The following is a 17730-nucleotide window of genomic DNA, read 5'->3' as shown; positions in this document are numbered from 1 at the left end:
CATACCGCCCAAACAGATCCACAGATGATACAATCTCTATTGCACTCCACACTGCCCTTTCCCACCTGGACAAAAGGAACACCTATGTGAGAATTCTATTAATTGACTACAGCTCAGCGTTCAACACCATAGTGCCCTGATAGCTCATCACTAAGCTAAGGATCCTGGGACTAAACACCTCCCTCTGCAACTGGATCCTGGACTTCCTGATGGGCCGCCCCCAGGTGGTGAGGGTAGGTAGCAACACAACTGCCACGCTGACCCTCAACATTGGAGCTCCCCAGGGGTGCGTGCTCAGTCCCCTCCAGTACTCCCTGTTCACCCACGACTGCATGGCCAGGCACGACTCCGACACCATCATTACGTTTTCAGATGACACAACAGCCTAATCACCGACAACGACAAGACAGCCTATAGGGAGGAAGTCAGAATAACAACCTTATCCCTCAACGTAACCAAGACTAAGGAGATGATTGTGGACTACAGGAAAAGGAGGACCGAGCACGCCATTCTCATCGACGGGGCTGTAGTGGAGCAGGTTGAGAGCTTCAAGTTCCTTTAGAGCCCACATCAACAACAAACTAGAATGGTCCAAACACACCAAGACAGTCGTGAAAAGGGAATGACAAAACCTATTTCTCCTCAGGAAACTAAAAAGATTTGGCATGGGTCCTGAGATCCTCAAAAGGTTCTACAGCTGCAACATCGAGAGCATCCTGACAGGTTGCATCACTGCCTAGTACGGCAATTGCTCGGCCTCCGACTGCAAGGTACTACAGAGGGTAGTCCGTACGGCCCAGTACATCACTGGGGTTAAGCTGCCTGCCATCCAGGACCTCTACACCAGGCGGTGACAGAGGAAGGCCCTAAAAATTGTCAAAGACCCCAGCCACCCCAGTCATAGACTGTTCTCTCTACTACCGCATGGCAAGCGGTACCGGAGTGCCAAGTCTAGGACAAAAAGGCTTCTCAACAGTTTTTACCCCCAAGCCATAAGACTCCTGAACAGGTAATCAAATGGCTACCCGGACTATTTGCATAGTTAATGTGTCGCAGCATCGTAAAAACAGGGGTTGGGGGGGGCTGCTATATTGGCTAACCGGGCTATCTGCATTGTGTCCCGCTACCCACCACCCGCCAACCCCTCTTTTACACTACTGGTACTCTCTGTTCATCATATATGCATAGTCACTTTAACCATATCTACATGTACATACTACCTCAATCAGCCTGACTAGCCGGTGTCTGCATGTAGCCTCGCTACTTTTACAGCCTCGCTACTGTATATAGCCTGTCTTTTTACTGTTGTTTTATTTCTTTACTTACCTTTTGTTCACCTAATACCTTTTTTGCACTTTTGGTTAGAGCCTGTAAGTAAGCATTTCACTGTAAATACCTGTTGTATTTGGCGCACGTGACAAATAAACTTTGATTTGATTTGAGATAGAAAGATTAGAACCAGAAGGATAGCTGACTGGCAAATACACCTGCTGAAGGGAAAATAGTTGCTGATTGTGGGAATGATCTCATTCTAAATTACGACTAGATTATCCCTAATTGCGGTCTAATTGTCTTCCCACTCACTAGGAAGTTATTATGAAAATAACTCCTTTCATATATGAAAATATTGATGTGGCTAATAATACCTGTAGCTATGAATAATGAGGGGAGATAATTACCCCAACAGAAATAGCAACAGCAATAACAACAAACAGTTCTGATCAGATCCGGAGGAGTGTAATCACACATTTGAGGCGAAACTAAACACTGTTTAATTAAGAGGTAATAGAGATTTGCATTACCTGTAGCTTTGTGTCAATTAGCGCAAACGGAGCATGGCTCATAGCTCAAAGAGAGGAGGGAAATAATGACTCCTAGGGAGGGAGGGAGGGATCATTGGCTGGAGGCTGAAGGTCAGTAGCTGTGAAATTGTGCAACACTGAAAGACTTTCGGGAAAGATACTGTATCTGCACTGCATTGCCTTTCACTCAGTTTATGTGTTCTATACCAGTTATTCTGCATTTGTGAATAGATTCCCTGTTCTCTCCTCTTCCTCTTCCTCTTCCTCCTCCTCCCTTTTTGTGTTCCTAGATCTGCTTCTCAGTTCCAATGACGATAATCTGATCCTCAGCTAATAATTGTTATGCTAAACTCTGTCTCTAATCCCCCTCCCCCACACACAATCTAATTCTGATCAATGTGATTAGGCTGGATTAAGCCCAGGATAATACGCCTTTACTCCTCTCTCCCCTTTTATAATTCCCTCTAGAAGGCTCTGGGAGCTTCCTGCTTTTTCAAAATACCTTGGTAGCTTATGTTTTCTGACCACTGGTGAAAAATCATAGTTGTTGTGCAGCATAGTATGGGGAATGAGAAAGACCCTGTCAGCAGGTTACTGTATCTGTGTAGCAAGGCACTTTATATTCAGTTAGTAAGTAGCTCACTATCTGTCTTTCTCTTTCCTCTGCGTCTGCCACAGCCCCGGCAGAGTTTGTACAGCCTCCCCAGTCCATCTCCCGGCCGGTGGGCACCACTGCTATCTTCACCTGCCAGGCGCAGGGCGACCCTGTGCCCCAGCTCACCTGGCTGAAGAACGGGCAGATCCTGGAGCCTGGAGGGCACGTCAAGCTCAGGAACAACAACACGTGAGTTAACGTACAGCCATGGAGATACACATACTAAGTGTGTTCTATTGAATTGTGTGCTGAAAGCAACAGGGACTGTACTCATTCTGTATGGTAATAACACTATATCCGTTCATGCATGCAGCCATCCATCCACTGTAACAAAGCTACATGCCATATGTGCATGGCTGGCAGTGTCGTCGGCGTAATCAAACGCTCCATTATTTCTGATCTACTGCGCTAATGAAACAGCTGGCCAAGATGTCTGCCAAGAGATACACTGTCTTGTTTTAAATGGAGCTGTGACATTACATTACGAGGGTATCTATCGAATCACTGCTGGACCGGCTCCCAAGGCTGTCCGGTGGAATTTCCAGGAACAGAACAGAAGGCCCGGCCAGTGTATTGTGTCATTTAACATTCTCCATAAGAGCGATGACGAGGCCAGGTTACTGTGTTTAGTGTTGTGTTGGGCGGGTTGGGGCAGGCAGGGAGAGACGGGAGGGTTGTAATGAGCCTGGGACTGGCCTCGCTCCAGGTCTAGGAGAGTGGCTCTGTGTCGTGATAATGATTCAAGTCCCAGGCTTGCTACTGTATTTGGAGCTTTGCTGTTTTATTGTCCTGAGTGGTTGTCACCACCGGTGTTTCCCCAGAACCGTTAAACACGGAGCCAGACAGCCTGGTGGCCGGTGTCAGAATGCTTCTCATTCAGGTCAAAGAGTAGACTCCAAACATAGCTAGGAGTTATAGCTCAGTAATATCTCAGGTGACTGGATGCTTGGATGGTTGTCCTGAATTTGGTGCGCATACTTTTCAAGGTATTCTGTCAATGTCCTGTATGTGTTTGGATGTTTTCCAGTTGAAGATTTCACAGCACCTATTCCCTATACAGTGCACTGCTTTTGACCAGAGCCCATAACACAAAGAATATAGTGTGTCATTACATATGAGGCAGATCTATATTTGTTCACGCAGACAGGGGAGATCGTATTATGCATACATTCTAACTGTCAGCCTTTGAAAGATTTATAGGTTAGGTGCGTTTCTGGCTGTGGGAAATGAAAGAAATTCTGTTCTATATACAGGTTTATTATGCATGATAAGTTCAGTGCTGTACACCAGCTGTGTTTTGCAAGAGAGAGAATCCGTGTGTGTTAATATTTATAAATGCAACGGATGGTGAAGTGATTACATTACTTATGCACAAGAAAATCAATAAAGTGGGACAGTGAAGTTCATGTAAATGATGCAGGTGTTCCAGACCTAGTGGTACATGGGGAGAGCGAGGCCGAGGCACTACCATCACTCAGACACACTGTTCTCCTCTACCAGTCACAGAGATAGAGAGAGAGAGAGGCCGAGGCACTACCATCACTCAGACACACTGTTCTCCTCTACCAGTCACAGAGATAGAGAGAGAGAGGCCGAGGCACTACCATCACTCAGACACACTGTTCTCCTCTACCAGTCACAGAGATAGAGAGAGAGAGAGGCACTACCATCACTCAGACACACTGTTCTCCTCTACCAGTCACAGAGAGAGAGAGAGAGAGAGAGAGAGAGAGAGAGAGAGAGAGAGAGAGAGAGAGAGAGAGAGAGAGAGAGAGAGAGAGAGAGAGAGAGAGAGAGAGAGAGAGAGAGAGAGAGAGAGAGAGAGAGAGAGAGAGAGAGAGAGAGAGAGAGAGAGAGAGAGGCACTACCATCACTCAGACACACTGTTCCCATCTACCAGTCACAGAGATAGAGAGAGAGAGAGGTACTACCATCACTCAGACACACTGCTCCCCTCTACCAGTCATAGAGATAGAGAGAGAGAGAGAGAGAGGGGTACTACCATCACTCAGACACACTGCTCCCCTCTACCAGTCATAGAGATAGAGAGAGAGAGAGGCACTACCATCACTCAGCCACACTGTTCTCCTCTACCAGTCACAGAGATAGAGAGAGAGAGAGAGAGAGAGAGAGAGAGAGAGAGAGAGAGGGAGAGGGGGGGGGGGGGGGGGGGGGCGAGGTACTACCATCACTCAGACACACTGCTCTCCTCTACCAGTCACAGAGTAAGAGAGAGAGAGGGGCCAGGCAGAGAGAGAGAGGCCGAGGCACTAACATCACTCAGACATACTGCTCTCCTCTACCAGTCACAGAGTAAGAGAGAGAGAGAGGGCCAGGCAGAGAGAGAGAGGCCAGGCAGAGAGAGAGGGCCAGGCAGAGACAGAGAGGGCCAGGCAGAGAGAGAGAGGGCCAGGCAGAGAGAGAGGGGCCAGGCAGAGAGAGAGAGGGCCAGGCAGAGAGAGAGAGGGCCAGGCAGAGAGAGAGAGGGCCAGGCAGAGAGAGAGAGGGCCAGGCAGAGAGAGAGAGGGCCAGGCAGAGAGAGAGAGGGCCAGGCAGAGAGAGAGAGGGCCAGGCAGAGAGAGAGAGGGCCAGGCAGAGAGAGAGAGGGCCAGGCAGAGAGAGAGAGGGCCAGGCAGAGAGGGAGGGGCCAGGCAGAGAGAGAGAGAGCCAGGCAGAGAGAGAGAGGGCCAGGCAGAGAGAGAGAGGGCCAGGCAGAGAGAGAGAGAGAGAGGGCCAGGCAGAGAGAGAGGGAGAGAGAGCGAGCGCGCACATTAGGCACTTGAGTTGGATGGCTGAAGCAGACTGTGTTGTAGGGAAAGAGTGATGGAGAGAAAGAGAGAGGGGTTAGAGGGCAGCCTAGTGATAGACCTCCACCTGACACTGCTCTGCATCTCTCTGGAGCCTCTCATGCATCACACCCACTACGCTGGGACTGGTTTAGTATGGAGGCTAGAGTTCCAGCACCAGCATTAGCTAATTGGCTGATAAACTGAGGTAGCCGAACACGAAATGTAGCCAGCCCAGTCATTTATGGAACATAACTTTATGTGGCATCCTAACTTACTGTTGTGAGGTAAGTGTTTGGGTGCGAGGCTGGTAGCTTACCTCATTGCTATTCTGATACATTCCTACAGCCCATCGTACGTCTCCATCTGGTGCGCTACAGTATTAGTTCTACAGAACAGTCTACAGAACTCACTCTCTTGGTTGGGCGAGCAATGCAGGCCCAGTTCAAGCCCAGTTCAAGCCCAAGTAGCCCCTATTTTTCTGTTGTCGTCACAGCAGATCCTGCTGTTTTCCATTCCTATGGAGGAGGGAATGAAAGGATAGACAACCACATTCAACAGGCCCCAGTCTTCCCTACAGGTGCAAGGCAGAGGTAATGATATGCCCCTCCAGCTCACTGTTTCTGCTGTTATATAGATATCTTGTATCTGATATTGGAGGTCTGCCTCTGTGCATGATTACCTAGCAGTGTGAGATTTTAATTAGAATGTTCCACCATCCCTAGCAGTGTGTGTGTATGTGTGTGTGTGCGTGCGTGCGCGTGTGTGTGTGCGTGCGCGTGCGTGTGTGTGTGTGTGTGTGTGCGTGTGTGCGCGCGTGTGCGCGCGTGTGTGTGCGTGTGTGCGCGCGTGTGTGTGCGTGTGTGTGTGTGAGGAAATGTATTGGTTTAAATGTGCTGGGAAATGAAAAAACATCTTATTGCAATCCGTGCGTGTAACGGTAGGCAGGCTATCAACACACCACCCACTACTTTGCAATGTGAGCTGGAGGCAGTATGAATTTTGAAAACATATACTTAATAGTTTGAAGCCTGAATGGTTTACTTCAAATGAGAAATGTCTTACCTTGCTTCAAAGTAGCTGAGGCAAAATCCAACCATCGAAACGTGGAGGCAATTATTTTCTAAAGACTTCCTGCTGTCATTAACCAGCATTTCTCTGCTGTTCTATTGGTTTTCATATCAACTTTCTTTCATTGTTGAGAAACCAAAGGACCAATCCTAGTCATATTAACAACCCATCCTGGATGTCGTTATTAGATTCCCCCTCTAAGTTTCTAACTGAGATTTTCATTCCTGTCACATATGGAACAGCTCTCATCAGGTGAACTGTTTAGAATGGTGTTTTCCCACTAATTGCATTTTGGCAAATATTTTATTGGCTTCTTCATTACAGGAATTGCATGTTCTGTTCAGATGAATTACCATAATCTAAATGTGATTTATTTCGTTCTGAGCACAGTGGGTGGACACCCTAATTGGTTACACAACCAATTCATATGGGTCTGGTACATTTCTCAAATGGCCAGTAAATTAAAATCTTCCCGGTCACGTTGTCCGGCGCAACATGTTCCTAACGGAAACCCTGGTGTGTGCATGTCTGTTCCGGGACAACACCAGAGACATGCACATACTGCACATTGTTCCCTACAGCTTTCTCTCATGCTGCTGACCTGCCAGAGAGTATAGGATAAGAAAGAATGGGGATCGATTGTGTATTTTACTCACGTGCATGCACACACATTAATCAAGGAACACACGTACGCACACACACACATTCACATGCATACATACACACACATATCAAACATGCAAATTCTCCTGTGCGTTGCCCTTTAGACTGTCTCCCTGCAGCACGCTGTAACCAATTACACACTGTACCTAATGCCACACTGTAACCAATTACACACTGTGACAGTCTGACTGGTGTGAACTCTGTGTGAGCTAAGATGGTGTCACAATAAATTCAGATTGGCAGCTAATGCAAATATAACAGTAGGATTATATTGTTTTGACCAGGGACTTTACTTACTGTGTGTGTGTGTGTGTGTGTGTGTGTGTGTGTGTGTGTGTGTGTGTGTGTGTGTGTGTGTGTGTGTGTGTGTGTGTGTGCGTGTGCGTGCTGGATGTTGGTTGGTTGACGTAGAAGGGCAGAGAGTTGATGTTCTTCTCACGCAGGGCACTCAGGGGTGGTCACGGGTTGTTCCTTAAACATGAAACACCATTACCCCGGTAATGAAGATGCTTAGCTGACCTCCATCAGAATCATGGCCTCAGAATGTGCTGCCCTGTCCGTTTTCAGGGGAGTACGACACATATGAAAGGACTGTTAATAGGAATATCTAAACCAGCCTGGCCCATCCCTGACGTAGTCAGGATCATCTGAAACAGTAGGTATCAAACACAGTCAGGCAGTGAATTGAAATTGCAGAGTAACATCTGAATCTGGGTAGAATGTCAGCCTACAGTAGTAAATGTTGTAGAAATGGCATGATTTGTGGAATAGTTTTGACTTGTGAGGGTTGACTGTAAACTGAGGGCGAGACTAATCTTCTCCTGTGTTTTTATGGGGATTGAAGACTTCTATGATTTATTTGTGTGAGTAAGTTTCAGTGAAGAGATGTGTCCTACTCCCTCTAGGAATATTCCACTGGGCTGCATATTTTTTTTGTGTGTAGCTGAACCTATTAAAAGGGAACTATGTTTTCCTTTTTTTCCTGTTTTCATTCTGTGGAAGCCCCGTTTTGTGATTCCAGCGAGCTGGGACCTGGGCATTGGCCTTGACCTCTAACCCTGCCTGCAATCAGTCATTTCCGTGGGCTTTCTGTGAGACAGCTCATTGCTCCTCCCTCTTCAAAGCCCCTGCTCTCCCCCTCCCCTCTCTCCCTGTTCCCTCCTTCTTCCCTTTTTTCCCCTCCCTCCCTCCCTCCCTCCCTCTAGTTTAGCCTTTCACAGGCCTTCGTTCAGTGACAACATTGCAAACTCGGCCCCAGTGGCTGAACAACAGAAACCTCCCACGCCCCCAGCCCACTGAGCCTAGTTAGCCCGCACAGCTTCCTATCCCTAGCCCAGTGAGCCCACCCTAGCCACAGCCCCAGCCCAGTGAGCCTACCCTAGCCACAGCCCCAGCCCAGTGAGCCCACCCTAGCCACAGCCCCAGCCCAGTGAGCCTACCCTAGCCACAGCCCCAGCCCAGTGAGCCCACCCTAGCCACAGCCCCAGCCCAGTGAGCCTACCCTAGCCACAGCCCCAGCCCAGTGAGCCCACCCTAGCCACAGCCCCAGCCCAGTGAGCCTACCCTAGCCACAGCCCCAGCCCAGTGAGCCTACCCTAGCCACTGCCCCAGCCCTGTGAGCCTACCCTAGTCCCAGCCCCAGCACAGTGAGCCTACCCTACCCTAGTCCCAGCCCCAGCCCAGTGAGCCTACCCTACCCTAGTCCCAGCCCCAACCCAGTGAGCCTACCCTACCCTAGCCACAGCCCAGTCAGCCCACCCTAGCCTCAGCCCCAGCCCAGTGAGCCTACCCTAGCCTCAGCCCCAGCCCAGTGAGCCTACCCTAGTCCCAGCCCCAGCCCAGTCAGCCCACCCTAGCCTCAGCCCCAGCCCAGTGAGCCTACCCTAGCTTCAGCCCCAGCCCAGTGAGCCTACCCTAGTCCCAGCCTCAGCCCAGTCAGCCTACCCTAGTCTCAGCCCCAGCCCAGTGAGCCTACCCTAGCCCCAGCCCAGTGAACCTACCCTAGCCCCAGCCCAGTGAGCCCACCCTAGCCTCAGCCCCAGCCCAGTGAGGCTACCCTATACTCAGCCCAGTGAGCCCACCCTTGCCTCAGCCCCAGCCCAGTGAGCCTGCCCTAGCCCCAACCCAGTGAGCCCACCCTAGCCCCAGCCTAGTAAGCCTACCCTAGTCCCAGCCCCAGCCCAGTGAGCCTACCCTAGCCCCAGCCCAGTGAGCCTACCCTAGCCCCAGCCCAGTGAGCCCACCCTAGCCTCAGCCCCAGCCCAGTGAGGCTACCCTATACTCAGCCCAGTGAGCCCACCCTTGCCTCAGCCCCAGCCCAGTGAGCCTGCCCTAGCCCAAACCCAGTGAGCCCACCCTAGCCCCAGCCTAGTAAGCCTACCCTAGTCCCAGCCCCAGCCCAGTGAGCCCACCCTAGCCCCAGCCTAGTAAGCCTACCCTAGCCCAGCCCCAGCCCAGTGAGCCTACCCTAGCCCCAGCCCAGTGAGCCTACCCTAGCCCCAGCCCAGTGAGCCTACCCTAGCCCCAGCCCAGTGGGCCTACCCCAGCCCCAGCCCAGTGAGCCTACCCTAGCCCCATCCCCAGTCCAGTGAGCCTACCCTATCCCCAGCCCAGTGAGCCTACCCTAGCCCCATCCCCAGTCCAGTGAGCCTGCCCCAGCCCAGTGAGCCTACCCTAGCCCCATCCCCAGTCCAGTGAGCCTACCCAGTTCCAGCCCCCTCACCCAGACTGGGGGGATCCATCAATCAGTGAAGTGGCCTTGAACTGATGAGTAAATTATGCTGTCAACCTGCCGGTCTGTCATGACAGCAAGGCTAGGCAGATGGCCCAAACACAGATATTTTCTTCCCCACTCACACACGCACTCTGCCCAAAACACTGACTCACGCTCTCTCTTTCTGTTTCTAAGATGCTCTCTCTCTCTCTCTCTCTCTCTTCATTTTTTTATCCCTTTATCAGGAATGCTTTTCTCTCTCACTCGCTCTCTTTCCGGGAGCTCTTTCTCTCAGTTTCTCTCTCGCTCTCTCTTCAAAGCCTTTGTGCGTTGGTTGTCCTCCTGTGTGATGCCATTGTTCCTCTGACTGCAGTAGCTATAGATTATTTCTTCCTCCAGTCAAAGACTCTCTGTGGGATCTGTTAGATGATTGACACAAACCCAGAGAGCAGCAGCATCCGGTTCCTCAGTCTGCCTGCCTGCCCAGTGGTTGGTAGTCGGAGCTGCTGAAGAGAGTTCAGCACAGGAGTCACGTTATAAGTCTGGTCTCAGACACATCCACCCTCAAAGCAAAAGTTCTCTGGGAAGAGAGGCAGGAATTTCGCTAGCTGAGTGCTCAACTCTGTTCTCTTATATGGTCGTGGGATTTTCTAGCAACAACACTGATTCTAGTAAAAATGTCAATTCAAATGAAATTCAATGATATTTTATTTGTCGCGTACACATATTTTGCAGATGCTGTCGCGGGTGTAGCGAAATGCGTATGTTCCTAGCTTCAACAGCGCAGTAATACCTAACAAAACAAAACTACACAGGCAAATTCAAAAAATGAAAAGAAAGGAATTAAGAAATATATAAATAATAGAACAAGCAATGTCGGCGTCTGGAATCTAAATATATATGTACAGTGTGATGGTGTCTATAGACATTATGGGCAGTACATGAATAGAACATTTGTGTACAGCAGTAGTTATATGAGCCTTGATTAGAATACAGTATATACATATGAAGACGGCTAATACAGCTACCTACCTTTCCCTCATTGCTTGTACTATGTAAGTCGAGATTCAATTGGGTCCGTGCAATCCGGGATCCTTGGGATGTAAATGTCTCTAATGTCCGGTGAATTAAAATGTTGCCGGTCAAATGTCCGGCGCCCCCTTTTGGAGAAGGAGAAGGACGATGTGCCTCAGGAGGGTTTTGACTAGAAAGCATACAGCTTGTGTCAGATTTGACTTTTCGTAGCAGGTTAGGACAACTTACGTAGCAGGCTAGGACAACTTACGCAGCAGGCTAGGACAAATTACGCAGCAGGCTAGGACAACTTACGCAGCAGGCTAGGACAACTTACGCAGCAGGCTAGGACAACTTACGCAGCAGGCTAGGACAACTTACGCAGCAGGCTAGGACAAATTACGCAGCAGGCTAGGACAACTTACGCAGCAGGTTAGGACAACTTACGCAGCAGGCTAGGACAACTTACGCAGCAGGCTAGGACAACTTACGCAGCAGGCTAGGACAACTTACGCAGCAGGCTAGGACAACTTACGCAGCAGGTTAGGACAACTTACGCAGCAGGTTAGGACAACTTACGCAGCAGGCTAGGACAACTTACGCAGCAGGCTAGGACAACTTACGCAGCAGGCTAGGACAACTTACGCAGCAGGCTAGGACAACTTACGCAGCAGGTTAGGACAACTTACGTAGCAGGCTAGGACAACTTACGCAGCAGGCTAGGACAACTTACGCAGCAGGCTAGGACAACTTACGTAGCAGGCTAGGACAACTTACGCAGCAGGTTAGGAGAATTAGGTTCACGTGGGGAAAAGGGTTAGGGTGAGCTAAAATGCAAAAAAATGCATTCTTTCTAGCCATGACCCATCAGGAGAGTGAAACTAGACAGGCCCGGTGAGACTGATTCCACCTGGCAGACTGGACCAACCTATCCTCTCTGGAATAATGGCCCTCTCTCTCTCTCTCTCTCTCTCTCTTTGTCTCTCTCTCTCTCTTTGTCTCTCTCTCTCTCTCTCTTTGTCTCTCTCTTTCAATCTCTCTCTCTCCACTGAAACCAGTGGACCACTGAAGCCGCTCATTCATATACCATCAATTATTAAAAGGTAATCGAATGATCCACTCATCATACTTCATACAGTATAATGTTCATTGAACTGTAAGACCAACACCAGTCCCCTCCGCCCCTTCACTTGTGAAACGTCAGGTATATAAAGTCACTGTCCTTTACTTCTGTAAATAAACTGGACTATATTCTCTTTCCTCATGGTTTCTCATATAGTACCATAATATGAGTCATAATACCCATAAAACCTAGCGGTCAAACAGGGAAATGGTTCCAATCGTTTTTCCACCATTCATTTTTCCCATAGGGGATTTTAAAATAAGGGCCGTGTTTCATGCAAGCTTGCCCTGGTGTGATGTTTTGATAAACGTGCAAACCTCTCCCGGACAAAGGGACTGTATTTACCCCCAACAAATTAAATGCAAATTAGCTGCTAATGTGGCTATCATAAAGAACTGCAAATGCCATGATGATCTGGACCAGACTGACAAATCAAGGCAAGGTAAGAATCTCTGGATTAACTATCTAATGTTAGCAAAATGTAGTAATTAATAAATTGGCTGTGTTTTTTTTAATTGACCTGTTAGCAAACATGCCAGGTAGAGATGGCGTGCAGGATCTTGCCGGGATTTGTAATCTTGCATGCTGTCTACTTTGATGCTAATTTCATGTTCAAATCTGAGAGCTGAATATATTGATAAAAGTCACCTTGTCCGAGAGAGATTGACATGGTTGTCCAAACGTCACACCAGGGTAAACCTACACGAAACACAGCCCTTATTTTAAGTGTTTCTAACATCCCCTATGGGAAAAACTATTGGAACCATTTCCTTGTTTGACCGCTAGGTTTTATGGGTATTATGACACCTCCACTGTGGGGTTCTATTGTGAGGAGTACAGTTTAGGCATTTACATTTAAGTCAGTTTCATCTAGTCGGCTCGGGGATTCAAACCAACGACCTTAAAGGTACACTATGATCTTGTCCTTATGCTCATGTTGTGTGTCCCTTCAGTCTTGACAACGACTTTGAATCGGAAAACCCGATAGAACACCCACAGTTCTCAGAGACCACACGCCTACAGCATGAACAAACTGGTCCCTGACTCCTGGACTTCCCTGTTTCAGTGAGGTGCCCTGGAAAGGTAGTGAAGACGGATGTGGCCCATCTGTCTGTGGGGACACCACCAGCCCGTTTAAACAGCTGCCGACATATCTAAGTCAACTGGAGTCCGACAGACAATGATATGGAGAGAGGAGATAGATTGAAGTTTGTGTCTGAGGCCTTTCTGTAGAATAGCAGACCTAATCCGCAGGCACAATGTGAGAAATGCATAAGGCATAAAAAAAAAATAATAATAAATCCTCCATTTATTTGCAACAGTCATTGATCTTACACTCCCACCTTGAAGCTTTTCAAAAACGCACTCCTCACACTAGCTGTCAGTGTCTATCCCCCCAAAAAATGCAATATGCTGGAGGGGTTCATTTCCATATTATGCTCCTCCGTGTTAAATCTTTTATTTTAGGAGAAGAGCGGATGATTATGTATTCGGCTCTAATAATTCACCCCCTATGCCCTCCACCCCTCACACACCATCAACCCATCCTACACACACACAAGCACACACACCCCATCAAGCCATCCTCCAGCAGCGGCAGATAGAGGGAGGAAGGAGGGATTGGAAGAGAGGCAGAGGGAAGAAGGGTGGGGCGAGAACATTTTTAAACAGGGGGAGTTTGGTGTGCGCCCCCACCTCCATCCCATCCTCAAGTAACGAGGGAGGGAGGGAGGTAAAGAGGGAAAAGGGGGGAGGATTAGCATTTTCATTCTTGGAAGATACAGTAAGGCACCATTCACATCTACACACACACACACACACAATCCTACTGTACACAGACAGTGCTTGTTTTTGTTTTGATTGTTGTGTTTATTACCTGTCGTATTACGATGCCACATCCAGCAGGCTCATTCTGTAGTGACAGTGTATCTGCTCAGGACTGACACAAACAGGAACCGGCTAACAGAAATGCCCCACCACTGCTGTAAATAATAATACTTTGATTCAGATGCTACACAGAAGGATTTCATACAGTATTCTATTGTTTGCTTGACTGCCCGCTGTGAGAGTTTTTAAACAAAGCCCTTGTCAGCTTCTGCCGGCTTTGTTTTGCTCAGAAAATGCCACCGCACGCACAATACAGTCATCTTTGAAATCAATAATCATCTCTGAGAGCTTTCTGTTTGCTTTCTCTGCACTACCCAATAATATCCTAATCCTTCTCGCTGCAAACCAGAGACTCACGTCTTTCCTGTGTCTACTTTCCTCCCTCCTCTTTTACCCCTCCTTCTTCCCTCCACCTCGTCCTCCTCTTCCCCCCCCCCCCCCCCCTCTTCTTCCTCAAGCACGCTGACCATCTATGGCATCAGTCAGGAGGACGAAGCCATCTACCAGTGCATCGCTGAGAACAGCGCCGGCTCCACCCAGGCCAGTGCCCGTCTCACCGTGCTGTGGGCAGACGGCCTGCCAGGGATGCCCAGTGTGGTGCGGGCCGAGGCCCTCTCACCCAACGCCATCCAGGTGTCCTGGAAGGAGTCTGCCCAGGACACTCAGGAGATCATCGGCTACGTGCTCCACATCCGCAGGACCACAGGTTTGTGGGTAGCACCGTCTCTAACACACCACTGGAACACACAATACTGCTCTGCCTCAGGTGAACTGGTTCACTATGGGGAGATGTTATCCAGTCAGTACATGCTCTACCATCTAGCTGTCACCTGCTTACATGCATTAGCTCTCTACGTGACTTATGTTATTTTACTGAGGTTAATGGGATGGCTGTCCTCAGCGTGTGGTAGAGATGATACAGAACAGTAGGGAGTGTGGTATCTACAGTAGGTCGAGTGTTCTGTGTGTTATGGAGTGGTGGGTGTAGACTGTATGGGGCACCAGGTGGCTGTGCTGGGGAGGGGAGGCTGGCTCCCCCAGGGCTGACTACAGCTTCTCTTCCAGAGTTACCCCTCCTCTAGCTTCTCTTCCCTTGTGCCCTTTCTGTGAAAGGAGAAAGCAGAAGGGAGGGAGATAAGGAAGGAGGGAGCTAAAAGGAGAAGGAGATAGCAGGGGAGAGAAAAAAGAAAAGAGTAAGAGGTAGCGAATGAAAAAACAGGAGACAGCAGGAGGGAGGAGAGAGCAGTAGACAGACAGCAGGAGAGAGGAGAGAGCAGTAGACAGACAGCAGGAGAGAGGAGAGAGCAGTAGACAGACAGCAGGAGAGAGGAGGGAGGAGAGAGCAGTAGACAGACAGCAGGAGGGAGGAGAGAGCAGTAGACAGACAGCAGGAGAGAGGAGAGAGCAGTAGACAGACAGCAGGAGAGAGGAGGGAGGAGAGAGCAGTAGACAGACAGCAGGAGAGAGGAGAGAGCAGTAGACAGACAGCAGGAGAGAGGAGAGAGCAGTAGACAGACAGCAAGAGAGAGGAGGGAGGAGAGAGCAGTAGACAGACAGCAGGAGGGAGGAGAGAGCAGTAGACAGACAGCAGGAGAGAGGAGAGAGCAGTAGACAGACAGCAGGAGAGAGGAGGGAGGAGAGAGCCGTAGACAGACAGCAGGAGAGAGGAGAGAGCAGTAGACAGACAGCAGGAGAGAGGAGGGAGGAGAGAGCAGTAGACAGACAGCAGGAGAGAGGAGGGAGGAGAGAGCAGTAGACAGACAGCAGGAGGGAGGAGAGAGCAGTAGACAGACAGCAGGAGAGAGGAGGGAGGAGAGAGCAGTAGACAGACAGCAGGAGGGAGGAGAGAGCAGTAGACAGACAGCAGGAGAGAGGAGGGAGGAGAGAGCAGTAGACAGACAGCAGGAGGGAGGAGAGAGCAGTAGACAGACAGCAGGAGAGAGGAGAGAGCAGTAGACAGACAGCAGGAGAGAGGAGAGAGGAGAGAGCAGTAGACAGACAGCAGGAGAGAGGAGGGAGGAGAGAGCAGTAGACAGACAGCAGGAGAGAGGAGGGAGGAGAGGGCAGTAGACAGACAGCAGGAGAGAGGAGAGAGCAGTAGACAGACAGCAGGAGAGAGGAGAGAGCAGTAGACAGACAGCAAGAGAGAGGAGGGAGGAGAGAGCAGTAGACAGAGCAGGAGGGAGGAGAGAGCAGTAGACAGAGCAGGAGAGAGGAGAGAGCAGTAGACAGACAGCAGGAGAGAGGAGAGAGCAGTAGACAGACAGCAGGAGAGAGGAGGGAGGAGAGAGCAGTAGACAGACAGCAGGAGAGAGGAGGGAGGAGAGAGCAGTAGACAGAGCAGGAGGGAGGAGAGAGCAGTAGACAGAGCAGGAGGGAGGAGAGAGCAGTAGACAGACAGCAGGAGAGAGGAGAGAGCAGTAGACAGACAGCAAGAGAGAGGAGGGAGGAGAGAGCAGTAGACAGAGCAGGAGGGAGGAGAGAGCAGTAGACAGAGCAGGAGGGAGGAGAGAGCAGTAGACAAACAGCAGGAGAGAGGAGAGAGCAGTAGACAGACAGCAAGAGAGAGGAGGGAGGAGAGAGCAGTAGACAGAGCAGGAGGGAGGAGAGAGCAGTAGACAGAGCAGGAGGGAGGAGAGAGCAGTAGACAGACAGCAGGAGAGAGGAGAGAGCAGTAGACAAACAGCAGGAGAGAGGAGAGAGCAGTAGACAGACAGCAAGAGAGAGGAGGGAGGAGAGAGCAGTAGACAGAGCAGGAGGGAGGAGAGAGCAGTAGACAGACAGCAGGATGGGGGAGAGAGCAGTAGACAAACAGCAGGAGAGAGGAGGGAGTAGAGAGCAGTTGACAGACAGCAGGAGAGAGGAGAGAGCAGTAGACAGACAGCAGGAGAGAGGAGAGAGCAGTAGACAGACAGCAGGAGAGAGGAGAGAGCAGTAGACAGACAGCAGGAGGGAGGAGAGAGCAGTAGACAGACAGCAGGAGAGAGGAGAGAGCAGTAGACAGACAGACGGAGAGAGGAGGGAGGAGAGAGCAGTAGACAGACAGCAGGAGGGAGGAGGGAGGAGAGAGCAGTAGACAGACAGCAGGAGAGAGGAGAGAGCAGTAGATAGACAGCAGGAGAGAGGAGGAGGGAGGAGAGAGCAGTAGACAGACAGCAGGAGAGAGGAGAGAGCAGTAGACAAACAGCAGGAGAGAGGAGAGAGCAGTAGACAGACAGCAAGAGAGAGGAGGGAGGAGAGAGCAGTAGACAGAGCAGGAGGGAGGAGAGAGCAGTAGACAGACAGCAGGATGGGGGAGAGAGCAGTAGACAAACAGCAGGAGAGAGGAGGGAGTAGAGAGCAGTTGACAGACAGCAGGAGAGAGGAGAGAGCAGTAGACAGACAGCAGGAGAGAGGAGAGAGGAGAGAGCAGTAGACAGACAGCAGGAGGGAGGAGGGAGGAGAGAGCAGTAGACAGACAGCAGGAGAGAGGAGAGAGCAGTAGATAGACAGCAGGAGAGAGGAGGAGGGAGGAGAGAGCAGTAGACAGACAGCAGGAGAGAGGAGAGAGCAGTAGACAAACAGCAGGAGAGAGGAGAGAGCAGTAGACAGACAGCAAGAGAGAGGAGGGAGGAGAGAGCAGTAGACAGAGCAGGAAAATCAAAATCAAATCAAATCAAATTTTATTTGTCACATACACATGGTTAGCAGATGTTAATGCGAGTGTAGCGAAATGCTTGTGCTTCTAGTTCCGACAATGCAGTAATAACAAGTAATCTAACTAACAATTCCAAAACTACTGTCTTGTACACAGTGTAAGGGGATAAAGAATATGTACATAAGGATATATGAATGAGTGATGGTACAGAGCAGCATAGGCAAGATACAGTAGATGGTATCGGGTACAGTATGTACAAATGAGATGAGTATGTAAACAAAGTGGCATAGTATAGTATAAAGTGGCTAGTGATACATGTATTACATAAGGATACCGTCGATGATATAGAGTACAGTATATACGTATGCGTATGAGATGA

General features: G+C 49.7%; 1 protein-coding gene across 1 annotated transcript in view; it reads left to right on the top strand.

Annotated features, from left to right (window-relative positions):
* Nucleotides 1-17730, top strand: part of LOC139384882 (immunoglobulin superfamily DCC subclass member 3-like) — a 121814-nt gene that overhangs the window by 86409 nt on the left and 17675 nt on the right. Inside the window, exons 7-8 of the mRNA XM_071129781.1 lie at nucleotides 2481-2646; nucleotides 14173-14420. Coding sequence (XP_070985882.1) covers nucleotides 2481-2646; nucleotides 14173-14420 — 414 coding nt within the window. The remainder of the gene's footprint in view (nucleotides 1-2480; nucleotides 2647-14172; nucleotides 14421-17730) is intronic.

This window comes from Oncorhynchus clarkii, chromosome 26, assembly GCF_045791955.1.
Source record: "Oncorhynchus clarkii lewisi isolate Uvic-CL-2024 chromosome 26, UVic_Ocla_1.0, whole genome shotgun sequence".
NCBI classification, from domain to species: Eukaryota; Metazoa; Chordata; class Actinopteri; order Salmoniformes; family Salmonidae; genus Oncorhynchus; species Oncorhynchus clarkii.
This window is presented reverse-complemented; position numbering and strand designations above follow the sequence as displayed.